The sequence below is a fragment of the Coffea arabica genome, unplaced genomic scaffold (genome assembly GCF_036785885.1).
Source record: "Coffea arabica cultivar ET-39 unplaced genomic scaffold, Coffea Arabica ET-39 HiFi ptg000014l, whole genome shotgun sequence".
Lineage (NCBI taxonomy): Eukaryota > Viridiplantae > Streptophyta > Magnoliopsida > Gentianales > Rubiaceae > Coffea > Coffea arabica.
Window position 1 is genome coordinate 112,145 of NW_027266162.1, and position 27,409 is coordinate 139,553.

At 36.4% G+C, this 27,409-nt stretch overlaps 1 protein-coding gene and 1 long non-coding RNA gene across 4 annotated transcripts; both read left to right on the plus strand.

Annotated features, from left to right (window-relative positions):
- The first annotated feature begins 1,687 nt into the window (after window positions 1–1,687).
- LOC113708413 (uncharacterized) lies at window positions 1,688–3,704 on the plus strand. The gene is made up of 5 exons (XM_027230870.1): window positions 1,688–1,959; window positions 2,052–2,199; window positions 2,391–3,350; window positions 3,453–3,521; window positions 3,564–3,704. The coding sequence occupies exons 1-5, from the start codon at window positions 1,688–1,690 to the stop codon at window positions 3,702–3,704; spliced, it is 1,590 nt and encodes a 529-aa protein (XP_027086671.1).
- Window positions 3,705–23,149: 19,445 nt separating this feature from the next.
- On the plus strand, window positions 23,150–27,185 carry LOC113707806 (uncharacterized). 3 transcript variants are annotated; one of them, XR_011836605.1, is made up of 3 exons: window positions 23,150–23,771; window positions 25,954–26,009; window positions 26,656–27,185. It is a non-coding gene; the product is annotated as an uncharacterized lncRNA (long non-coding RNA). The 3 variants fall into 3 exon arrangements; XR_003452346.2 differs by having other exon boundaries at window positions 23,150–23,621; XR_011836604.1 differs by having other exon boundaries at window positions 23,150–23,621; window positions 25,954–27,185.
- Window positions 27,186–27,409: the final 224 nt, after the last annotated feature.

Below are 27,409 nucleotides of genomic sequence, written 5' to 3' on the forward strand. Positions count from 1 at the left end.
AAATGCATCTTCACATTGGTAATTACATTTAACTAGAATAACAGAAATTTAATGGCTAATGAAGGTGATTAAAAAACCATTACTCCTAGGCGGCAATAGAAGAAACAATTTGGCACCAATTTCTGATTATGAGTGACGTGACAAGGTTGATTGAACAGATGTATCTTGCTTTGTAGCTACAAACCTCAAAATGCAGATGTCTTTTGGCTAAATATTTAGAAACGAGACAATGAAGAAGGTAGTGGAATTCAAGTGAAGCTATCTTCATCTGGTGGAAATAAAGCTTCTTAAAAGTAGAAACTAAGGTACCAATTTCCATTTTCTTGATGCAATACTGTAATGTAGTGTTGTAATGAATCAGTTTGTTAAAAAATTGCATCTGCTGGAGTAGTTTTTTGCTTGATCAGTAGATGTGTCAGCTGATGAGACTTGAAATTTCATGCACGATGGATGTATGCTGATGTTTTCTGAAAATTTCATTTGTTTCTGTTAAAAATGTGCATGCTATGCATTAGCAAAGTAAACTGTGTTGATATTAATAGTACCAGTATAGCTAGCAACTAGTGCATATCAACTTACTATGCCCTTTTTTCGGGTTCTGTACTGTAATGATGACCCTGTTCTAATGAATCAGTTTGTTATGGAATTCCATGTTATGGAGTAGTTTTTTGCTTGCCTACTAATATACATCATCTTCGGATTCTTGAACTTTCTGTAATGCTGATGTATGCTGATCTCTAATGTTTTGAATTCTAATATTTTCTAGAAATTTCATGTGTTTCTGTAAAAATTTAAAGGCATGAAGCATGCACTTTTATTTATGAATCACTTTGCATCCAAATCTGAAAATATAAGATGGGGACTCTTGCTGCTGCATATGACATTGTTGTTCACTGTAATGCAAACAAAATCAGGATTCAAAATGTTGATCCAAGTGGCTATTCATACATTAACTCGTTGTTTGATGTAACTGAAAAGACATTGAACAAAATCCCTGGCAATGTTAACATGATTATGCAGATGAGATGTGAAATTCCTGGAAAAAACAAGTACTTGATGGATGTTAATGATAACTATTCAGTTAGTGAGATGTTCAAAATACATCAATCTAAACCAGTGATAAACTTGCATGTCTCTGATATGGATTATCCCTGCTGATGAAGAGAATAGCTTAGTAAATCCAACTACTATGAACATGCAAGATACTTTGCTCATTACACAGAATAACAAGACAGTAGGTGTAGAGGTTGATACTTCAGATGATGACTATGGAAACTCTAGCTCTAATTCTTCATGGAGACACAATCTGGATAGTGACAATGAGGATGAAGTAGCTCTAGATAAGGTCTCAAATGATGACAGTGAGGATAGTGATACTAATTTTTCTGATTTTGAAGACATTAAAGCAGAAATTATGGTTCCTGATTCTAAAAGTGAGGAAGAGGATGACCCTATGAGACAATTAATGAGATCAAAGATGTGCATTTACAATCCTAAAGATGAGATAGGGTTTGAGAAGGGTCAATTATTCACGAATGTGGATGCATTTATGGCTGTCTTGAAAGATTATGTTATTCAAAAATGCTTTCCACTTCTGAGATTGAAAAATGAGAGATCTAGAGTGACTGCTATCTGTGTTGCTGAGGGATGCTAGTGGAAAATACATGCATCACCAGTGGCTGATAATATGACTTTTCAGATTAAAAGTTACCAACCACAGCACACTTGTGTGATGGTTAAAAACTGTGCTAAAGCCACATCTGACTGGATGGTCAAAAAGCTGGTTGGTGTCATGAGAGATCATCCTAATATGACCAGCAAAGGTGTAGAGGCAGAGTTGAGGAAGTATGGTGTGAAGCCAACTAAAATACAGATTTTCAGAGCTAAGAACAAAGCACTTGTTGAAATAGAAGGCACACATGCTGAATCTTATTCTAAACTTCCAAAATATGCTGAACTGTTAAGGAACAATAATCCCAACAGCATTTGTAAAATACATTATGATAGGCCAAATCTTTTAGTTGAGCCTAAATTTTGAGAATATTCATTAGCTTTAGAGCTCAAAAGCTGGGATTCCTAGAAGATTGTAGGCCTTTTGTGGGATTTGATGGATGTTTCTTGAAGGGGCCATTTGGAGGTGTGCTTATGACAGCAGTTGCTTTGGATGCAAACAATAGTGTATTTCTAATAGTATTTGCTGTAACTGAATGTGAGAACAAGGATACTTGGAGGTGATTCTTCTACTACTTTCAAGAGTTCTTTGGACTATTTGACAACAACATCCCTTTAACTTTCATGAGTGATAGGCAAAAGGTACAAACACTGTGCTGAATCAATCCTTCAGGATACTAATCAAAATTCTGCTGGTAACTTATAATTTTATATTGCAGGGATTGAATCTTGCTTATGAGGAGATATTTCCTGATGCAATTGGACGGCATTGTTATGGGCATATATACAGCAATTTCAAGTCTCAATTTCCAAGTATATTACATAGAAGTTTCTTTTGGAAGGTAGCAAAAAGTTATGATGTTGTTGGCTATAATGAACCAATGGCAAGTATTAAAGATATTAACAGAGAGGCTTGGAAATATCTGGATAAAATTCCAAAAAGTTTCTGGTGTAGGCATGTTTTCTCACCTCAATTTAAGTGTGATCATGTCACAAATAATATCATTGAATCCTTTAATAATTGGGTTAGTGATCTTAGAGGAAAGCTTATACTGACATTAGTGGATGGTTTGAGGAGAAAGTTCATGAAAAACCTGCACAAGAGATACCAGAAAGGTTGCACCTTGACTGCTAATATCACTCCTAGAATTGCTGAGAAACTCACAGAAATTAGCCAAGCATCAAGAAAATGTGAGATGTATATGGCTAGTGAAGACACATTCGAGATTGGTGATCTGGATAGAAGCTACATAGTTGTTCTGAGCAAGAAGTTTTGTGATTGTGGTGTTTTTCAGATATCTAGAATTCCATGTAAACATGCAGCACTAGGAATTATGTACAGGAGAGAAAAATTGGAACATTACTATGAAGCTTGGTTCACAAAAGACATGTATTTGAAGGCATACTCTGCAATGATTCATCCTATTCCTGATGTGAAGAGATGGCTAGCTATGCCTGATTTGCTCCCAAAAACTGTGTTGCCACCTCCTTTGCGAAGAGCTCCTGGTAGACCAAGAGTAAATCAAAGAAGGGAAGCTGATAAGGGAGCTTCTTCTTCACAACCAAAAAGGTCAAGTACTCTCAAGTGTAGAAATTGTGGAGCTGCAGGTCATAATAAGAGGGCCTACAAAGGACCACCTGTTCAAAAAAGGACTGCAAACAGAACCCCTACTGAACTGGTAGAAGTATTGCAAAGTCATTACTGAACTGCATATTCTATTTCATTGGTCTTTGTTATGTGTTAACTATTACTCACAACTCATTTGATGGTGTTTTGATAGATGACAAATAGAAGAGACAGACCAGGCAGAGGAATGGCCAGCACAAGCTTATTAGGAGCTGTTCTTCGGGTAAACCGCTGCCAGTATTATGTTTCATTCATTGTCTACTAGAATTATGTATGCAGAGGTTTCCAGAGCCTTACAAATACTCTCATTTTACGGGATCATGCAGAAGGAAATGTACCTATAGTTCATTCCAATCAAGGGAGCAATCCTAGTCCTACTGATCATAATGGAGGTGTTAACGTGTAGAAGTTTGTCAAACTACTGCTACAGTAACTAACAAAAAGGTGTTAACTTGTATAGTATAGTTTGTCTAAGAGAATTACAAGTTCTGCAATACAATTTTTGCTTTGAACTTCACTTTCATGCTATTATGTTTATAGAGAGGAAGGCCTGCTTCAAACAATCCTTCTACTTCAACAGTCAGAGCTGCTCCAATCCTTAGGTGCCAGTTCACTTGACTTCTGAATCTACAAATGCTACATCTGTTAGCATGAATGCACCAGTAAATGTGAACTCCAATAGCATTAGCAGTACCAGCACTTTCAGCAACTGGTTTTGAGTTGCCAGTTCAGACTAGTTAGCATGCAATGATTAGCTTAGCTTCTCTCAAATTCGCAACTGCTATATGGAAAAGTACCAGAAGTTAGAACTGCTGAAATGTTTTGTTAATGGAAGCTAACACTCTCTTACAATATTAGTGGTGAAATTCTCACCATCTGCTATAGAAACTGTCTTGGTAGATGGTGTTTGTACTTGTGGATTGCATGATGAAAATGTTATATGTACTACGGATATGATTACTGCATTTTAGCATGTGTAACGTCACTACTGCTATTATTCACGAGCTATTGTCAAACTGCATACTAGTGATATTCATTACCTCATACAATGACTGTAAACTGCTGCATACATGAATTTTACATTGATTTATGTAGCATTCTAACTGACATAGCCTTCTAGTTTCATTTGGCTTTTACCAGAAAAGGCATACTACAACTGCTACATTGTTGCAGCAGATTTACATGAAATCAACCAATTGATTTTACTATTTGAATGAAAATAAATATAGCTAACCGTAGCATATTGGTGATGAGCAGCACGTTTCCTAAGACGCTTGGAGCTAGAAATTGTCTTTGCAGTTCCACGGCAACATCAGATTGCCTTTTTGAAATGCCAAGCACTCTAGCTCTGCTAATATCCCTTTCCCAGTTTGTGTCTTGGTTGCTTCTTCTGCTATTAACTTTTTCTTCTTCTCCTCCATCATACCATTTGAAATATTTGCATTTTGAGCAGCAGAAATACAATTTGTCCGGATTCTTTTCGCTCTCTGATATCTTCACTGTGGCCTTGCGATTGTAGTAGCAATATCTGTTCTTAATAATGACAGTTGTGGGTGAATTCCAGGATTTTGCTAGTTGGCTTGAAGAGGCCATTGAATCTGCTAAATGTTTTCAGCTTAGCCTTCTATTAATGCTTCTCACGATCTTTTGGTTTGAGGATAAAATGCGCTTTCCAGATGTTTATATGCAGTTAGAGGTTTCCAATTTTTTGGTCGTTGGAATATTGCAGGTTGCTGTTGGCTATTCCTGTCAGCTACTGAAGATGTCTCCATGTAACAAAAAAAAATTTCCTGAATTGCATTTATACCCTTTTAACTTTGATAATCATCTCTAGTACTAATATAGGGAGGAAGAGGGTATTTATGGAATCTAAATCTCATTTCCATCATGATAGTAATATTTTAATCTTAATTGGACTGAATTGTTACCAAAATTTGAAAAGTAAGGGAGCTAGGTAAAATTTTAAAACTTGGAGGGGTCTTAGTGCAAGTGTCAGAAACCTCAAGGGAGGTTTGTGAAATTATCCCTTGCCATAAATTGAAAACAGTGAACACATCAATTGGTCCATGACTAGCATAGAATTAAATGAATTGCATTCCGTACCATACGGATTAGCAATCCTAAAAGCAAGTGGTCTTATTATTATGATTTGGTGCTCTTCTGAGTTCATTTGACAGCATGTCAATCTTGTCACTTTCATTGACTGGTTAAAAGAAAAATAAGCTAACACCTGATTGAATGGTAATGTTTTTTAGGCAAAATTCCAGAAATAATGTGATTGAGAGAAAAAGTCCGAGAAATGGTGTTGTACGGGAATGTTTGATAATTGAAGGATCGCCACAAATGCCATTATCGGCTATTGAAAAAATCAATTTTCTTTTGCAATTGAGAAGGAAAATTTTGTTTTCATTTTTTTTAATAGGCTATGCCGCATGCAAAATATCTACATAGCTGCATGCCATAGTGCATGTGGCGACCTTTTTAAGACCAAAATTTTTTTATTTTTACTTTTTAATAGCTGCATGCACTATTTTTACTTTTTATTTACTTTTTAATATGTGCATGTGGCTAAGACCAATTTTTCTATTTCTTTTATGAAACCCTATGCTAAGACCAATTTTTTTTATTTTTTTATGAAACCGTAAAGTATAATAACTAAACCCTAGAGCTTAATTCCAAATTTATAAATCGTAAATCCTACTTTATAAAACATAAACCCTAATTTATAAACCCTAAATCCAATTTATAAATCTTAAACTCTAATTTATAAATTCTAAATCCAAATTAATAAATTTTAAATACTAATTTATAAAGCTGAAATCCTAATTCATAAAACTTGAACCTTAATTTATAAACCCTAATCGTAATTTATAAACCCTTAGTCCAAATTGATGAATCGAAAACCCTAATTTATAAACCCTAAATCCAAATTTGTAAATCTTAAACTCTAATTTATAAAGTCAAAATCCTAATTTATAAACCCTAAATCCAAATTAATAAATGCTAATTTATAAAGTTGAAATCCTAATTCATAAAACTTGAACCGTAATGTATAAACCGTAAATCATAATTTATAAACCCTTAATCCGAATTCATAAATCAAAAACCCTAATTTATAAAGACTTGAACCCTAATTTTTATAAACCCTAAACCCAAATTTATGAATTTTAAACTCTAATTTATAAAGTCAAAATCCTAATTTATAAACCCTAAATCCAAATTAATAAATCTTAAAAACTAATTTATAAAGTTGAAATCCTAATTCATAAAACTTGAACCCTAATTTATAAACCCTAAATTGTAATTTATCATCGTAAATGTAAACCCTAATTTTTAAAGTACCATAAATAATGTAGCATCAATATAATAAATGTTAAATGCAGCAAAGTGAAAAATATTATCATTGTTTAAAGTTTGAAATTGCTAATGAATGCTACAAATTGTAATCACCCATGAATGTGTCTCTTGCCCCTATCATGCAGGGTGGTAGAGCAACCGCATCTCCAATACACTTTCCAGTGTGGCAAATCATGTTGCAACTGTAGCTGCTCAGACCTCCTAAGTAGTGCTTCGGGTATTTGTTCGTCCTCATCATCATCGGAAGTGTCCACCATAGGAGTCTGACCGCATCTCGGACAGGAAGAAATTGTAGAAGTACTGGAAGGGTCTTGATGCGGAACGGTGTCTGCATATGTCTAGAAAACTAGTGAAAAACCCATTGAGGACCCTAAGAAGTCGTAGATATGATCAAGGTTTTTACCGAAATCATTATTCATCCCAAATGACATATGTGGCCTAACAGAGGATGAACCGGCACCTGTCATATAGTTGAATCCCGATAAGGCAGTAGGTGTCATATTTGAATGACTTCCAAAAGCAGGCACACATGGAGGGGGTATAGACGATCCGGGATGGGAAAATTGAGTGACAACATTAAGGTCGTATTGGGAATGTGATGAAGCATGAGGAGTCTGTGTAACAGGAACATCATCATCACATAATGAGGTAGCCCTCCTACGACACCTTCCTCCCTGATTCCTACTACACACTTGTCTGGGTAGATGCTCGACAGGCATTCCGAAAGGTGCAGCGCGAGAAGTAGATGTACCAACATCGTGACGGTCAAAAGGTCCAACTACAGTCTGAATTCCCTGGTTCAAGTATTGTAATGTTCTGAATGCCTCCTTTCTAATCAAAGTTAGGCCGGGATGAGCACACTGAGCAGGGTTCGCAGGATCAAGGTATCTATTGCAAATTGATCCTATTCATGATGCAATATCAACCTGTTGAAAATAGGAAATGTTCATTGTAGTTATAACATATGTTAATTAGGAGAAAATAAATATGTGCTTAGAAAAAAAAAAGCTAAAATGATAACTAATTACCAAGAGGTCAAACTATCCCCCATCTCTTCGATGACTGTCACGGCGAGGCAGCTGCGAAACAGGAGGTGATATATAGCGGACTATCCGATTATGGTACCATGTCATGTAGTCATCCATAGATTCGTTGGGATCGCGACGAGTGTCCCGAACATATGTGTTATACCCATCCTTTCCAGGTCGTCCAGATCGATATAAAGAATACAGTTTCTTGTCACAGTCGGTGGCAACCATATCTGGTATAGGTTGATGCATCCCAAATTGTCGTAGCACACGCTACGGAAAGTGAAATTCAACTGCCTCCCAATATATCAACGGAATGATAGACTGCCATACATGTTGTCTTGTGAAGACTCGCAAAATTTATTTATTTTAAATTCCTAATTTCTAGTTCATTTAATTATTTAATTGGCCATTTGCCCTGAATAATATTTTCTAGGCTCCTTAGACCTAATTACATGGGTTTATAACTCAATTATATTTTTAAAGTGGCTTGTTGCAAAATTTAATTTTTGAAAGCTCGTTAAATGAAAATAGTGAATACGCGATTGGAGTCAATAATCGATTCGAGAATACAGTAAGCTTGAAAAATTGGAGACTTGTACAATAGTCCTAAATAGGAAGTACGCGTTTTACGAACACGATTAATTGAGGGACTTTAGACCATTATTTTTAGACCCATAAGAGTGGATAATAATAATATAAATGGAAGTGCATTAAAGGTTTAGTGCACTAGTGAAACAAACTCGAGTAGAATCGAGCACGAAACGCGCTCGTACGCGCACTATTCCTAGTTGACTTTTGAATCAACTTTTGGCCACAAATTTTAAAGCTTCTCACGGAAGCTTACCATCAGCCCATCTCTTCTTTTCTCTGCTTCAAACAGCCGGCCAAGGAGGAAGAAAAAGACAGCTCCAAATTCTCCTCATTTCACCATTTAATCTTCACCAAATCGCACCAAACCTTAACCACACTTAACTAATCACTTGGAGATTGCATCAAGCTAGGAAAGAGGGCTGCTTTCCACGATTTTTTTGGGCTTCATTGGACCAAAAATTTTGTCTTAGTTCATCTAAGAAGATAAACCACGATCAACCCTTCAAATCTTGTTTTATGGAAGTAGTAGTACACATATAAGTTCATGCATGCATGTGGGTAACTTGTTTATGTTGAAAAAATTGTTATGTGGGCTCTACGAACTCCCACTTGGATTGGATGGACTGATTTGATGAATGATGATGCTATTAATGTTGGTTTAGTGCTTAAATTAGTGGAATAATGTTGGGTTGTTGGTAGAAACTCAAGGAAAGTGCAATGAACAAAAGTGACCATTTTACCCCTGCCATGTTGGTTGGTCAATTGTAGTGATTTCAAAGGTTTAGCAAAACTGGAAAATTTTCCCGAATTGCCCAGGTAGTCCTTTTCTTTCGGCCATAACTTTTTACTCCGATGTCGAAATCGAGTGCCATTTGCGGCACTGGAAACTAGACATTTGCAGCTTTCCAAGCACGTCATGATTCCACATAAGTAATCTGTACCAACCGTTTGAACTTGGCTGCCCTATTTCGTTAGTTCCCTGGAAGGCAGAACATGAACTATAACTTGAGGCTCAAATGTGGACTAGTTGTGGACAGATTTTGAAAATGGTTTCTCCTGAGAAATTGTAGATTTATGAAGGTGTTTTCCAGCGCCACCAATCACGTCCAATTCCAAGATGAATTGAATGATTTGTGGCCGTATTTCGAAACTGATTTCTTGAAGGAAAACCCTCCTTTTGGGCAGAATTGTTACTAAACTTGATTGAGACTTGTTAATTCGAGATTCTTCGTGTTAATCACCTACCAAACCTATCTCGGAATGTTTATTAGATCTTTTCTACACCAATGAACCATGTTTGAGGAAATTTCCTTGGCCAAATGCTTGAAAACGGAAAAACGGAAGTCCGAGGCAGATTTGCCTTGGAACTTCTTGGGATTTTAGGGCTTTCGTTAACCGATTTCTCGTACATATTTTTCTATGAATTTTTGCAGAGGAGTAGCCCTTATATGGTAGTGTATTCATACCAAATTTGCTGTCGTTCCGAGTCCGTTTCGATACCTAACCAAAGTTCCAAAGTTTAAAATTTAAATCTAGAATTTTGCTTAACAGTTTCGGTTTTCACCAACTTTGAGTTATCATATCTTGGTGCTCAACACTCCGATTCTTGTTCCGTTTGTTTTATTTTAAACTTGGATTGCAACTCTAACAGAGTTCCAAATTTCAGAAATTAGTTCAAATCAAGTGAAGTTTGCCGAATTTTCAAAATTGGCCAAAAACCAACCTAAATCTGTCTCAAGTACCTCAAAATAGTAATTTTGAGCTAAATTTTGAATACATTCCGTTTGGAATAATGGAAAAGTATATTCTAGAAACTTTTAGTATTTTGGAAGGAGTTTTCAACGGTACCAAGTTTTCCAATTTTGGACTTGTATCGAGTGAGATACGATTTTTCTAAAATCTCGTATCAAAACTGAAATTTCCAAAATTTAAGAAAAATAGAGTTGTTCGAATTCTCCTTCTCCCTCGATATCACTTGAACGTTTTACCCTTGATTTCAAAGGTGAAAACTCAATTTCTCTTGTACTTTTGAAATCCTACATTTGGGCCTCAATTTATGAATAAATTAGACTCACTTCCGTGAAATTTTCTCGGATTGTACAAGCGTACACTCATGCGTGATAATTGGGGTTTATAAATGATAATTCACTATTAAATTGCTCAGGCTCGCACGAGAACCTTCAAGAGAATCCTACAGTGGACGCTTGAATTTTGAGTGCCATTCCTTCTTGTTTTATTTGGTGAGTGTCAAGTGTGTGACTACTTGAATTCCTGTGAACTTTATACATGCTTGTTTACTATCGATGACTTGAGATTTTGAAAATGGAGTCAAGTGTGTATTTTATCGCACTCATTCTCATTTGAAATGAATCACTCATGTTTGAAATGTTTTAATAAGTCAAATGCTCGAAAGTTCAAATGTTTGAATGTATCAAATACTTGAATTACATGAAATAGTATGCATACGTCGTTGGAGTGATCCTCCTCGACACTCAAATGTACATAGGGGACGCCCAAACTCATAAGCTGACCTTGGAACTCGAGCCGGCATGGGTTTGGTCTGGAATTTCAGTGAGCCATGAGAATTACATGATAAGGTTGATCTATCAAGAGATCTTGCTTGGCATACTCGTGAAGTATCACCTTATAAATGTCGTTCGGACCCGATGAGGGTTGTACGGTGGACGAACATGAGAAGTAAGTGGAGATCTACGGATTGAAAATATCGACTCAGATGACGGAGAGTCATTGCGGGAAGATATACTCATGAGATTGGCAAGCAAGTGGAACTTAGCTCTTGAGAGTTACCATATCCTTGAATTGTTTCTGTTTTACATTTCACTTGAATTATTAATTACTCGCACTGTATAATTTGACATGTTATTTGGGTTTGTTATTTGGACTATGTGTTTGCATGTGTGTTCTTGATCTCACGAGCGTTTTGCTCACCTCATAGATTTGTTTTCCTTAACAGGGATGGAGAATGTGGAACTTGATGGAACCTCTTTTGAAGTACTTTTGTATTAGGGTCCAAATGTAATTGACTAGACTACTTGGCTATTTTGTACTTTGGATATTGAGATATCTTTTGGATATTGAGATATCTTTTGGAATCAAATGTAAGAATTGGATGATTGTTATATTATGGAACTTGTGGCGTAAATTTTAATGTTACTTATGGAAGCGACTTATCTTTCTTAGTTGTCTTGTTGCGATAGATAATATTGTATTAAGCCTGAACAAGATTGGTCTTGAGTCCTGTTGAGAGTTGAGCAGGCGTCCCACGGATATCCTTTGGTTTGCCTTAAGGAGAAGTGGGGATGTCACAATTGGTATCAGAGCACTAGGTTAGAGATCTATATAGGAGGCATACTAGATACTCTACCCTTAAGACTTGAGACCGGATAACTAAGTTATGCCTTAAGTGGTACTTGGGGCAAACTAGTGATTAGATTAGGCATGCATAAGCGACATCCGAGTGAGTCAATGATTAAATTTCTAACCCGAAAAGTGTGATTATTTTGCAGGGATGAAAAATAGAAATGGAGCTCCGGCAGCTAATGGGAATGGTCATCCTAATGGTCACGTAGAGTCTCTTAGGCCTATTTACTACCGAACTCTTAGTGGAGGAGCTCGAGTGCGTTACTCACCCTATGATAGGTATCCTCGGTGTTCGTGTAGGGTGACATTTGCCTACCCGAACTACTTAGTGCTAGCTCTAGACGACGAGCATCGTTAGTTGGTGAATGCCAACTTAGATTTGCAGGCAGAGGTGGACGAGTTTAGACAGATGGTAGGTACTCACGGTGAGAGGATCGCTGAACTCGAGGAGGTTATTGAGAGTGAGGTGGCTACATCTGCCGTTGTTCGTGAGGAATTCCAAAGTACTAGAGCTCGACTTCCTAGCTTGAGGGAGAAGGTCCGTGATCAGGCTTCCAGGATTTTGACTAATGCTACTAGGCTAGTGGATGAGGCGATGGATGTAGTCCAGAGCTCTGATGAGGAGGAGGAGGATCCTGAGGAGGAGATTCCACCCGGTAGTCCTACTGTAGATTAGGCCCTAGTGATTGACTACTTGACCTTTTGATATTTTGACTAGTATAGTTAGAATTAGTTAGGGTGATGCGAGTGTTGAGGCCAGTATATTTTGCATGACTGTGTGGCCTACTTTTGAGACACTTGTTTTACTTTAGTTTTCTGTAACTAAAAATACTTTCATGGCACCTGTGTGCTATATTTTGTGATTTTTTCATGACTTACTAATTGTATGAACTTGACATGTTAATGAATGTAAATTATTGTTATCTCCAATGTTTTCTTGATTGGCTCTTGTTTCAAGTGTTTTTCCGCTTAATTGATTTATTTCTTACACTAGGCACGCTTAGGATAATGGAAGAACTAAGAGGTGGTCGAGGGACTAGACAGGCCCAACCTCATGGTGATGACCAAGGATCGACAACTGAACCGACCCAGGGACAGAAAAATATAGAGAGAAATCAAGTGGCTACTGTCATTAACAGGATAACTGACATCCTAGAACGATTAACTGGTAGGCCAGGTCCTGGACCGCTTAATCAAACTGAGGAACAGGATCGGGGCGAGGATAGAGCCTTAGAGAGGTTCTTGAAGTTTAACCTGCCTGAGTTCCTTGATGAACCCAACCCTGAAGTAGCGGAGAACTGGTTGGAGAGGATGACTAACATATTCGGCGCTCTAGACTATACTGAGGATAGGCGAGTGAATTTTGCTACTTTTCAATTTGAGGGACCGGCTTGTATTTGGTGGGACATGATAAGAGGAAAATGGGAGAGAGTTCAGACCCATTGGACTTGAGAGAATTTCACAAGAGAATTTAATGAAAAATTTCTTCCGCCCTTGATCAAGAAAAGAGGGAGGATGAATTTATCAAGTTGAAACAAGGGACCCTTAGTGTAGCCGAGTATGAAGGAAAATTCACTAAACTTTCTAAGTTTACCCCTGAACTGGGGACTAATGAATGAAACAGAATCAGACGGTTCGTACAGGGACTTAATATGAAAATCCAGGAAGGATTGGCTGCAGCTCAAATCTTTACTTTTACTGAGTCCCTAGAAAAAGCACAAAGGGTTGAAAATACGAGAATACAAGTTAAAGACTTTCAGAATAAGAAAATGAACTTTTCTAGTCGTATCTCTAGACAGACTAGTAAGAGTTCACAGGCTTAAAAAATTGGAAGAAGTATGGGAGGAATAAGGACTGTTGGAACTGTTAGGGGAGCTTTATCCAGAGAAGGTCATAATGGACTGGTTCAAGCTAAGGGAGCACCTTCTAGTGGTTCGGCAGTGATCTCTCAAATCACTTGTGGTTACTGTAGAAAATCCAACCACTTCGAGAATGATTGTTGGAGGAAATTTGGGAGGTGTTTGGCGTGTGGTAGTACGGACCACCAACTCGCGAACTGTTCAAAAAAAATGAAGATGGGAGGTAACATTCAAAGGCTTGAGAAATCAACCTCTAAGCAGACCAGTGCGGGAGGAAGCCGACCTAAGGTACCAACTAGGGTTTATACACTGGATCATCAACAGATATCGGATGCTATTGAGATGGTCGAAAGTACAATTTCTGTATTCCACCGTTTAGTTAGGATTTTAATTGATCCGGGTGCGACTCATTCTTTTGTGAACCCTTATTTCATGAGTGGAATAGATTTTAAACCAACTAAGCTACCTTATGACTTGGAGGTTAAAACGCCTACTGGGGATCAAAGTACCTGGTGTATAGAAATTGTGAGATTTGGATTGGAGAGCGAAAATTACTGGCCAACTTGATAGACTTAGCGATTAAGGGATACGATGTGATCCTAGGAATGGACTGGTTAACCCGCTACAATGTCCAATTGAATTGTAAGACAAAGATAGTAGAGTTGTGCATTTCGGGAGAGGCAGTTTTGAAATTGGATGTAAATGGTAGATTAACCTCATTTGCACTTATCTCAGGAATCCGAGCTAGAAAAATACTAAGTAAGGGAGCTCAGGGCTACTTGGCTTTTCTAATCAACACCCCTAGCGATAAGGTGAGATTAGAGGACATGCCTGTAGTAAAAGATTATCCGGATGTTTTTTCTGAAGAGTTAGAGTCTTTACCCCCGAAAAGTGATATAGCCTTTAAGATTGATGTGATTCCGGGAGTAACACCTATCTCTAAGACGCCATATCGGATGGCTCCAACCGAGTTGAAAGAATTGAAATTACAACTACAGGACTTGTTGGAACGGGGCTTTATAAGGGAAAGTGATTCTCCGTGGGAAATCCCGATTTTGTTTGTTAAGAAGAAGAATGGGAGTTTGAGACTGTGTATAAATTACCGAGACGTAAGTGATGTTACTATCAAGAATAAGTACCCGTTGTCCCACATTGATGAATTGTTTGATCAACTGCATGAGGCAGTAGTATTTTTCAAGTTGAATTTGAGGTAGGGTTATTATCAATTGAGAATTTTGGAAAAAAATATACCCAAAACTGCTTTTAACTCGAGGTACGGGTACTTTGAGTTTGCAGTAATGCTATTTAGATTGACTAATGCACCTGCTGCTTTCATGGATTTAATGCATAAGATTTTTAAACCTTATCTAGATCAATTTATAGTGATCTTTATTGATGATATATTAGTGTACTCTAAGAATATAAAAGATCATGAGAAGCACTTGAGGATTGTTTTGCAAATCCTAAGGGAACATAAATTGTATGCTAAATTTAGCAAGTGTGAAGTTTAGTTGAAAAAAGTGACATTCTTAGGGCACATAATTTCTAAAGATGGGATTAAGGTGGATCTGACTAAAATTGAAGCTGTCGCAAAGTGGAAACAACCGAAAAACCCTATTGAGATTCGAAATTTCATTGGACTAGCAGGGTATTACCGGAAGTTCATCCAGGATTTTTCTAGAATTGTTGGACCTATGACTGAGTTAACCAAGAAAAGTGAAAAATTTATTTGGAGTTCTAAGTGTGAGAAGAGTTCTCAGGAATTGAAAAGACGTTTGACAAAAGCACCTGTGATAACTCTCCTAAATAGGAAGGATAGTTTTGTGGTATACACGGATGCTTCTAAGGAAGGATTAGGATGTGTTTTGATACAAAATGACAAAGTGATAGCATATGCATCTAGGAAATTGAAACCGCATGAGGGAAATTACCCGACTCATGATTTAGAATTAGAGGATGTGATTTTTGCTTTGAAGAAATGAAGACATTACCTGTATGGAGTGACATTTGAGGTTTTTACTAATCACAAAAGTTTTAAATATTTGTTTTCTCAAAAAGAGTTAAATTTGAGGTAACGTAGATGGATGAAATTTTTGAAAGATTATAATTGCACGATAAAGTACCATCCAGGGAAAGCCAATGTAGTGGCCGATGTTTTGAGTCGTCAAGTACAAGTGGCTGAATTGATGATTAAGAAATTACACCTGTTAGAAGAAATTAGTTATTGGAATCCTCAATTGGAGCCGAGGAAAATAATTCTTGGAAATATTGAAGTAAATTCCACTCTGTTGAAACGTATCAAGAAATCTCAGGAAAAGGACCCTGAAGTGCAAAGATAATCGGAAAAAGTTAAAAAGGGAGAAAAGACGGATTTTAGCCTGGGGACGAATGATATTTTGAAGTTTCAGAATCGGATAGTTGTGTCAAAAGATGAGGAGTTTAAGAAGGAGATTTTAGAAAAGGCACACCGATCAAAGTTTACGGTACACCCTGAAAGGAATAAAATGTACCAAGACTTAAAAAGTCTATATTGGTGAGAGAGTATGAAGAAGAAAATTGCCCAATTTGTCCAGACCTTTTTGGTTTGTCAATAGGTTAAAACTGAACATCAGAAACCATCAGGACTTTTACAATCTTTGGAGATACCTGAGTGGAAGTGGAAGAATATCACTATGGATTTTGTATCAGGATTACCAAAGACACAAAGAGGCCACAATGCCATTTGGGTGATAGTAGATAGACTGACCAAATCGACTCATTTTCTACCGATCAGTATGAAATACCCATTGGAGAAATTAGTCAAGTTATATCTGGATGAGATTATCAGGTTACATGGGATATCTGTAAGTATAGTGTCCGATAGGGATCCAAGATTTGTTTCGAAATTTTAGCAGAAGATGCAGGAAGTGTTGGGTACTAAGTTGAACTTTAGTACTACATACCATCCTCAAACCGATGGACAGTCTGAAAAGACAATTCAAACCCTTGAGGATATGTTGAGGACTTATGTTTTAGATTTTGGGAAAAGTTGGAATAAATTTTTGACGTTGGTGGAATTTGCCTATAATAATAGTTTCCACTCTTCTATTCAAATGGCCCCATATGAAGCACTTTACGATCGAAAGTATAGGTTTCCGATTTGTTGGGATGAAGTATGAGAGCGAAAGATCCTAAACCCGACTACAGTGTCTTGGATTGAGAAATCTAATGAGAAAGTAAAGTTGGTACACCAGACGATTCAAGCAGCACAGAGTCGTCAAAAGAATTATGCAGATAATCGGAGAAAGGATCTAGAGATTGCAGTTGGAGATCTCGTATTTCTCAATATTACTCCTTTGAAAGCAAGCTTAATGTCTGGAAAGAGAAAGAAACTATAACCAATGTTTGTAGGGTCTTATAAAGTTATCCAACGTGTGGGAAATGTAGCATATAAGTTGGAGTTGCCACTGAGTCTGTCTCGGATTCATAATGTGTTCCATGTGTCTATACTTAAGAAGTACCATCCAAACCATTCTCACGTTTTGCAGCCGGAAAGTGTTGAAATTGACGAGACTTTAACCTATGAAGAGAAACCGGTAAAACTTCTGGATCGGAAGGTGAAAGAACTAAGGAGTAAACAGATACCGTCAGTAAAAATTCTTTGGAGGAATCACGGACTAGAGGAAGCGACCTGAGAAGTCGAAGAAACAATCCGAGAAAAGTATCCAGACTTGTTCGTAAATCAAAGTAAATTTCAAGAACGAAATTTTCTTAAGGGGGAAAGGATGTGAAGACTCACAACATTTATTAATTTTAAATTCCTAATTTCTAATTCATTTAATTATTTAATTGGCCATTTGCCCTGAATAATATTTTCTAGACTCTTTAAATCTAATTACATGGTTTATAACTCAATTATATTTTTAAAGTAGCTTGTTGCAAAATTTAATTTTTGAAAGTTCGTTAAGTGAAAATAGTGAATACGCGATTGGAGTCAATAATCGATTCAAGGATACAGTAAGCTTGAAAAATTGGAGACTTGTACAATGGTTCTAAAATAGGTAATTTTATGTTTAAATACTCAGATAATAGTTAGTAATACTATCGTTATAAGAATTTCTTGAAAATTTCACTTTATCGCGCTTAAATAGGAAGTACGCGTTTTACGCACGCGATTAATTAAAGGACTTTAAACCATTATTTTTAGACCCATAAAAGTGGATAATAATAATATGAATGGAAGTGCATTAAAGGTTTAGTGCACTAGTGAACAAACTCAGTAAAATCGAGCACGAAACATGCGCGTACGCGCACTATTTCTAGTTGACTTTTGAAGCAACTTGTGGCCACAAATTTTAAAGCTTCTCACGGAAGCTTACCATCAGCCCATCTCTTCTTTTCTTTGCTTCAAATAGCCGGCCAAGGAGGAAGAAAAAGACAGCTCCAAATTCTCCTTCATTTCACCATTTAATCTTCACCAAATTGCACCAAACCTTAACCACACTTAGCTAATCACTTGGAAATTACATCAAGCTAGGAAAGAGAGCTGCTTTCCATGGTTTTCTTGGGCTTCATTGGACCAAAAATTCTGTCTTAGTTCATCTAAGAAGGTAAACCACGATCAACCCTTCAAATCTTGCTTTATGGAAGTAGTAGTGAACATATAACCTCATGCATGCATGTGGGTAGCTTGTTTATGTTGGAAAAATTGTTATGTGGGCTCTACGAACTCCCACTTGGATTGGATGGACTGATTTGATGAATGATGATACTATTAATGTTGGTTTAGTGCTTAAATTAGTGGAATAATGTTGGGTTGTTGGTAGAAACTCAAGGAAGGTGTAATGAGTAAAAGTGATCATTTTACCCCTGCCATGTTTGTGCACTTTGGTGTAAAATTTTGAGGTTGTACGATGTATACATGTTATATGAATGGTGTAGAAAGTTTCATTAAAAAATAACATGATTTGGTTGGTCAATTGTAGTGATTTCAAAGGTTTAGCAAAACTGGAAAATTTTTCCGGATTGCCCAGGTAGCCTTTTTCTCTCAGCCATAACCTTTTACTCCGATATCAAAATCAAGTGCCATTTGCGGAACTAAAAACTAGACATTCCCAGCTTTCCAACAGTATAAAATACATATCCTGATTCCACATGAGTAATCCGTACCAACCGTTTGAACTTGACTGCCCTATTTTGTTAGTTCCCTGGAAGGCAGAACATGAAATATAACTTGAGGCTCAAATGTGGACTAGTTGTGGACAGATTTTGAAAATAGTTTCTTCTGAGAAATTGCAGCTTTATGAAGCTGTTTTCCAACGCCACCAACCATGTCCAATTTCGAGATGAATTGAGTGATTTGTGGCTGTATTTCTAAACTGACTTCTTGAAGGAAAACCCTCCTTTTGGGCAGAATTGTTACTAAACTTGATTGAGACTTGTTAATTCGAGATTCTTGGTGTTAATCACCTACCAAACCTATCTTGGAATGTTTATTAGACCTTTTCTACACCAATGAACCATGTTTGAGGAAATTTCCTTGGCCAAATGCTTGAAAATGGAAAAACGGAAGTCCGAGGCAGATTTACCTTGGAACTTCTTGGGATTTTAGTGGTTTCGTTAACCGATTTCTCGTACACACTTTTCTATGAATTTTGGCAGAGGAGTAGCCCTTATATGGTAGTATATTTATACCAAATTTGGTGTCATTCCGAGTTCGTTTCGATACCTAACCAAAGTTCCAAAGTTTGAAGTTTAAATCTGGAATTTTGCTTAACAGTTTCGGTTTTCACCAACTTTGAGTTATCATATCTTGGTGCTCAACACTCTGATTCTTGTTCCATTTGTTTTGTTTTAAAGTTGGATTGGAACTCTAATTGAGTTCCAAATTTTAGAGGTTAGTTCAAATCAAGTGAATTTTGCAGAATTTTCAAAGTTGGCCAAAAATCAACCTAAATCTGTCTCAAGTGCCCCAAAACAGTAACTTTGAGCTAAATTTTGAATACCTTTCGTTTGGAATCATGGAAAAGTGTATTCTAGGAATTTTTAGTACTTTAGAAGGAGTTTCCAACGGTACCAAGTTCTCCAATTTTGGACTTGTATCGAGTGAGATACGATTTTCCAAAGATCTCATATCAAAACTGAAATTTCCAAAACTTAAGGGAAGTAGAGTTGTTCGAATTCTCCTTCTCCCTCGATATCACTTGAATGTTTTACCCTTATTTCAAAGGTGAAACTCGATTTCTCTTGTACTTTTGAAACCCCACTTTTGGGCCTCAATTTATGAATAAATTAGGCTCACTTCCGTGAAATTTTCTCGGATTGTACAAGCGTACACTCATGCGTGATAATTGGGGTTTATAAATGATAATTCACTATTAAATTGCTCAGACTCGCACGAGAACCTTCAAGAGGATCCTACGGTAGACGCTTGAATTTCGAGTGCCATTCCTTCTTACTTTACTTGGTGAGTATCAAGTGTGTGACTACTTGAACTCCTGTGAACTTTATACATGCTTGTTTACTATCGATGAGTTGATATTTTGAAAATGTGGTCGAGTGTGTATTTTATCGCACTCGTTCTCATTTGAAATGAATCACTCATGCTTGAAATGTTTTAATAAGTCAAATGCTCGAAAGTTCAAATGCAAGAATGTATCAAATACTTGAATTATATGAAATAGTATGCTATGGCTGCATACGTCGTTGGAGTGAACCTTCGCGACACTCAAATGTACATAGGAGACGCCCAAACTCATAGGCCGACCTTGGAACTCGAGCCGGCATGGGTTTGGTCGGGAACCTGGGCGAGCCATGAGAATTACATGATAAGCTTGATCTATCGAGAGATCTTGCTTGGCATACTCGTGGAGTATCGCCTTATAAATATCGTTCGGGCCCGGTGAGGCTTGTACGGTGGACGGACATGAGAAGTAAGTGGAGATTTACAGATTGGAAATATTGACTCAGATGACGGAGAGTCATTGCGAGAAGATATAGTCATGAGATTGGCAAGCAAGTGGAACTTAGCTCATGTGAGCTACCACATCCTTGAATTGTTTTTGTTTTACATTTCACTTGAATTGTTAATTACTCGCACTGTATCATTTGACCTGTTATTTGGATTTGTTACTTGGACTATGTGCTTGCATATGTATTATTGGCCTTCCGAGCGTTTTGCTCACCCCGTAGATTTGTTTTCCTTAACAGGGATAGAGGATGTGGAACTTGATGGAACCCCTTTTGAAGTACTTTTGTATTAAGGTCCAAATGTAATTGACTAGACTGTTTGGCTATTTTGTATTTTGGGAATTGAGATATCTTTCGGGATCAAATGTAAGAATTGGATGATTGTTATATTGTGAAACTTGTGGCCTAAATTTTAATATTACTTATGGAAGCGACTTATATTTCTTACTTGCCTTGTTGCGATAGATAATATTGTATTATGCCTGAGCAAGATTAGTCTTGAGTCCTTGCGAGAGTTGGGCAAGCGTCTCGCGGATACCCTTTGGTTCGTCTTAGGGAGAAGTGGGGGCATCACATGTCCGGCCGAACAATAGGTGGGAAGATGTGCAACAAGCTCGTTAGGACAAGGCTCCCTGTCGCCATTTAAGTAAATACAATTAGTCTTAACAGTGATTACAAGCAGAGAGACATTTAAAGAAATAGTTTGGACCGGATAATGCCTCATCGACGTCCATCATGGTAAGCTGATCACGAAATACAGATACAATATGCGAGGGCACATACTTGATTGTACGACTCTCGGCCCACCGACCACCTCTCGGAAAATCAGCTTGTACTAGCATGGTACTACAGTATGAGGTGGTAGAGAGCAAAAGCTCTGACTCCACTTGGGGACCACCTTGGTCCCATTTTGAGGTTTGTTCAACATCGACATTATTCTAGTAATGTCGTAACTATGGTTACATTTCAACGTACATCTCACATGCCGTGTGTAGTGACATCATTTTCATATGGTATAGCATATCCATGTCTTCTTCACACCCCAACCGTAGTCCAGCAAAAGTACTTAGACCTACTGAATTTCTAAACCACAGATTTAAATTGAACGCAGTTCGATCTAGATCAATGTAACTGTATACTCTATCAACCAACTCGGAATAACCTATTTGATTTTTTACTAAAATGGCTTTTTTGCATCTCGGAGGATCATATGAAAATGATCCTCCAGTCTCCATTATTTTTCCTCCCCAATAAAACTGAATCATCAATGCGAGGACATATTTGTACTCAATTTTATAAATATTATTTATTTTAGATTCAAGGACTTAGGTGATTCTCAACATAAATTTAGATTAACTAAACTAAAATTTATCACATCCATAAAAAAAATAATCATGAATGAAATAATATGCAGTAGTATTAAATAGTAGAATAACTAAACAAGAATGAATTTGTAAACTAACGGTACATATGCTATAAATTTGTAATAATTTAATAATTCCTATTTTATATTAATTAAACACTTATTACTATTTTTTCACTATTACTACTATTAATATTTGTAAGTAATTGCTACTACTTATGACTTTTTTTTAATATTGCACTTATTACTATTCTTTTTTAGTATTACTAGTATTACTATTACTAAGTAATTGCTAGTATTGACTATGACCAGTATTAATATTACCGTTATTAACTATCTACTATTACTATTAAATATTTTATAATTACTATTTATGTGAGAACCCTGAAAATAGATATATAAGCCAGTGCATATTTCTTTTGCATTTCTTTTATTCCTTAATAATTTCTAGCATTACTTTTACTTGTTCGCAATTAAATACGTAAAAATAGGTTTATGTGAAAAATAATATAATTTTCCTAAGTTATGAAGTTTCTTGGTTTTGTTAGACTAAATTAATATCTTTAGGGTTAGATTAAATTTCTCGCCTTAACATAAAATGTTAGAATACTTAAATTCCTTTATACTAAATTAATGATACTTGAGTCGATAGCCTTACTATCTTAAAATAAATTATTTAAATTCCAATGATTAATTCCAATTAGTTGCTAATGTTAAATGCTAATAAGAATTTCCGCGTTAAGATGAAAACCAATGAAATTTAGATAAACATGGTACTAATATACTAAACATACTTAAGGCGTGAAAATTTCGAGAAATATATCCTTATCTTTCTTTGTATTCATAACAAGTGCGTAAAAATAATTTTTATGTGCAAAATTGGCACCCTTGGATTAAATTATTATTTCACTTGACTTTATATTACTAAATCGATAAATTTCGAGTTAGACTAACTCTATTTCTTGAGAAATAATAATTGGAAATTCTAATAACTAATTTAATCGCTAAATAATGTAGGAATTACTAGGAACCTTAATATTAAAGTTTAATCGATAAATATTCGATAAAAATGGTTTAAGTATACTAGTGTATAATTAGGCGTTCAAATCACACTTGGGGATAATTTTTGGAATTAAGTTGGATTGAGAAATTAAGTTGAGGTTAGGGAGCAAAGTGAAAAGACTAAAATGCCCTTACATTTCCATGCAAACCAAACAAACCCTCTGACAGCAATTTCCATCACCGTAACTATCGACCAATTACATTATCACCAATTCTATACGCAACCGATTCTTACACGCAATCTCTGCTCCAAAAACAGCGGCACCTTAGACCATTCTTTCCAATTCATATCACAAACCGCAAACCATTTCCTTTCTTTCTTAATACCGAGATACCGCCTCTTCACCATTTCATTTCCTCTGCAAAACTTCACCCCAGCCACTACACTTCCTCTCCACAACCACCTCTCATCTCTTCCTCTGCCTTGGACCGAGAGTAAAGGAGAGAGAGTTACCTTGTGAGCTGCATCCGTGAGCAAGGGAGGAGGGAACGCAAGCTGCCATTTCTTTCTTTCTGTTCGGACCGTAAGCTGAGGGAAGATACCAGGAACCATCGCACCTTTTCCTCTACTAGTTGTGGCCATTTCCAACTCCAATCAACCGAACTCAACCTCACCACAACACCACTCCAGCCGCAACTCAGGAACCAGGACCAACCGACCTGCACTTGAAGCCGAGAGCAAGGAAAGAAAATTCTGGAATTTTCGTGTGTGAGATTAGCTGGTATCTGAGGTAATTTCTGGACTAATTAGGTTGATTACCAGTAGAGGAAGCTATATCTGAGCTTGCATGTATGGATTGCTCAGTCGGTGGATGAAATCAAGTCATTAGAAAAATTTCTGTTTTGGTTAAAAGTTTCTGCCGAGGAGCTGATTTGGAAAGGTAGTTTTATTTCTGACTTCCTGCGATAATCTGAGCTCAATTAAGTGTTTAACCAACTAATAACAAGAAGGTTGAGCCATCTAAGAACATGCATGTGGATGATAGGCAGCCGGATGAGAGTTTTAAGAAAAGAATTCCTGTTAAGTGCAAGTTTTGGAGCTGCCGAGAGCTTAGCTTGATTTTTGCAGCCTGATTTGGTTTAATGTTGTTGTTTGAGCTTATAACCATAATTAGATAGTTAATAACAAGTTAATTAGGCTCTGCATGTAGCTAATTAGTTAGTTTAAACCAGAAAAAATATATATATAAAATCAAAATCAAAATGAAATCTGCCCCATGCATGTTCATCCGAGCCAAGCTGGAATAATTTTAGAAAATTTTGATGTTAACGGCTGTTGTTTGAACTTGATTTCTGAACTGGAAATGTTTATTTTCTAGCTAAGTAATTGCATGAGGAAGTTGAGAGCTTAATAGCATGTTTTAACCCAGAAAATAAAATGAAAACAGAGAGTTCCTCCATGCATGTTTAACCGTGGCTAGTTGGACAGATTTCTGGAGTTTCCTGGATGATTTTAGTTGCTGTGTGAATCCGGTTTTGAAGTGGAAATCTTTAATGGCTAGCTAAGTGTTTAAATGCTGAATTTGAGTACCTAACACCATGTTTAAACCAAGGGAAAATTTGATCTAAAGTATATTAGTTGCTGGAATTTCTTTTGTTATAGCCAAAGGTTGAGTTGGAATCTCAACTTGGTTTTTTTTTAAAATTTTTCCTTGAAACATGATGGATGGAAATGCCTGGAATATGTTGTTTTGGAGTTCTATAAGAAATGTATGGATGGTTTGAATAAAAACATTTTGATGTTAAAAGAGAAAAATGAGGTTTTCACAAGTGAAAAATGAAATTTCAGATTTTCGGATGTCCCTGACTAGTCTCAGTAAAATGTTTAAATCTTGGTGTAGGAAAATCCGTTTAAGGTGCCGTCAGTGGCATTTGAAACTAGAATCATAGGCCTTTGTTCTGTAGAAATTTCATATTTTTCCTACGTGTGTACTGCTGTCTGTGAATCCTCAAAGTAGACTGCTCTGTATTAATGTCCTGTTTCTTCATGAAACTGAATTTTTACTTGGATTGAACTTTTAGCTTATTTGTGGTTTGAATCTCTGATTGAATTGTGGTTGGAAGTGTTTGATGTTGTCAACGGCTAATGATTGATGAAGCCCTTGGCCATTTAAATGATGTTATAAATATTAAAGAGTGATGGATTTTAATTGCTGGGATTTCTTGTAGGCCTTACCTTCATTTTTTATTTATTCAAGATGTGATATGAACTTGCCAAAAATCAAGTGCTAATGATTGATGAAGCCTTGGCCATTTATTTTATTCTTGATTTGATATGAATCTATTGAAACCTAGGGCTAATGATTGACGAAACCCTAGTGAGATTTCTATTGAAAATGTTAGTTTGTTATATTGACGGATCTGAAATATTACGTGCCTACAAATCGAAATCGTAGGAAATCCGTTTTGGTCCTGTGAACTTGAGAAAAGTTCTAAAACGATCTATTTACATATATCTTCACTCTTGTAGAGTACGGTAAAAATCTAGCACTGTATGTTAAAGTTAGAAACGTCGTGTAGGGATTTTCTAAACCTTGCCAACTCGATATTTCTTCCTTTAAGTTTAAACTAGCCTTATTACCTTTAGAAAATGATTTCCCTAGTTTCTAAAACTCTAGGCTTTGTTTTACTCCTTTTCTTTTCTCTAAGAATTGTTCTTGGCTAGTTAACTATAGGAAAAGTTTCAAAATACGAGTTTTAATAATTTTAGTTAAAAGCATAGAAACTTGCTCGGCAAGAAACCTTATTTTTAGGTCAAATAATTTTTAGTGATAATTTTTGCAAGAACCATAGCTTTAAAGAAATTTTCAAATATATCTTTCTAGCTTTGATCTTAAGAGGTTGTCGACTTATTTCAAGAAAATAATACTAATTACCTTTTATAAGGAAAAGTATCTCAAGGAAAACTATAAGAAACATTTTTACTACTTTTGTCAAGTTTCAACCTAAGTGGATTCTTAATTTTTCTAAGGGAAGTAAACTAGTAGTATATCAGATATACCTCGATGTGTATAAGCTTAAAAACTGAATAGAAACTTATAGTTTCAAAATTTTGTATTCTAGGATATTGCGAGGACGCGGAATTCGATTCCCAATTTGACATCTGAACTTCACTCTTGGTGAGTGTCCCTGCTTGTTCTATGCTTACCTAGTTAAAGTGCTTTCTTGACTCGATATGTGATAATTTGCAAAACTGGTTTTTGATCCATCGAAGTGAGCTGTGTGTACTTTATCGCACTAGCCGTTCGAGTGGTGACTTGTGCAAAACATTTTTCTCATGAATCCTTGAATCTAAATGTAGTTGCGTCGTTGGGTGAATCCCTCGACTTCTGAATCCAACTACCATGAATCTAAATGTAGTTACGTCGTTGGGTGAATCACTCGACGCATGAATCTAACTACAATAATGTCGTTGGGTGAATCCCTCGACCAATCATCTACGGGTATATCTCGAGTATACTGCGTCCTTAGTCGGTGAGCGGGCCCGGGACAGGGGTATGAATGGTGACGGGTTAGGTATCAAAATGAGACGCTCTACATGGATTATAAGTAGTGAGAGTTGACGGAGGGTCAACTACGATAAATGGTGATCAAGCGAGGAAAATGGCTCCTGAGAGCCCCTGTATCCTACCTTGTGCTGTTATACGTTTTCCTAACTGTTTAAATTTTGCTAAGTTATTAACCGCTGTTTGATATTATGTGATTGCATGTTTTGGGGCACCACTGAGCTTTAGCTCACCCCACGTTTATTGTTTTCCTTAACAGGTTCCGGGAATTGAAAACTTGGATACTTATTTATGTTTTCCTTTTGAAATGTATTCGAATACTATGACTTATTTTGTGGGCTGTAATGCGTTAATTGGGATAATGTACTTTCCTTTTGGATTGCCACTTGAAACTGAAAAATGTGTAAACCCTAATTTGATTGCTTGGCTTGTAAGTTTGTATTAGGGATTTATGTATTTATCTATCCGGATTGGTACGACTTTATACCTTGGTACGTAGCACGTGGGACGTTTAAGAGCCTCAATTGGTTATTTATATTACTGCTATCTCTGAAGTTAATGTGGTTTTAGTGATGATATTATTCGGAAAAATTTGTTTTGTAATAGATTAGGTTATTATTCGAAAGAATTTGGGTTAGAATGCTTGCGTGAGTCCTGGCGAGAGTTGGGCAGACGGCCCGCCAACCCTTTGGTTCGCCTTAGGGGGAAGTGGGGTCGCCACAATTTACTTTACTATTTATCATTTGTCCTTTTCAACTATTTATTAATTATTATTACTATTATTATTTACTCGTACTATCATTTAACATACGGGAGTTTTTTTTTCTATTACTATTACTTTTTTACTTTCATTATTTACTATTTACTATTCACCTTTTTTTACCATTTACTTTTATTATTATACTATTACTATTTAGTATTTTTTTGACCTACTTGAACTATTTACTTTTAATAGAAATTTTGACCATTCTAAACATGAACGTGTTAAATATAATTATTAATGACTACTTGTA

What these genes read in the sequence shown, in the direction of transcription:
- LOC113708413 (XM_027230870.1), top strand. Translation starts at nt 1,688, where the DNA reads ATGACTTTTCAGATTAAAAGTTACCAACCACAGCACACTTGTGTGATG. An exon ending in TATTTCTAATAGTATTTGCT is followed by an intron (nt 2,200 to 2,390) that starts GTAACTGAATGT and finishes TTTATATTGCAG; the next exon opens with GGATTGAATCTTGCTTATGA. An exon ending in ACAGAACCCCTACTGAACTG is followed by an intron (nt 3,351 to 3,452) that starts GTAGAAGTATTG and finishes GTGTTTTGATAG; the next exon opens with ATGACAAATAGAAGAGACAG.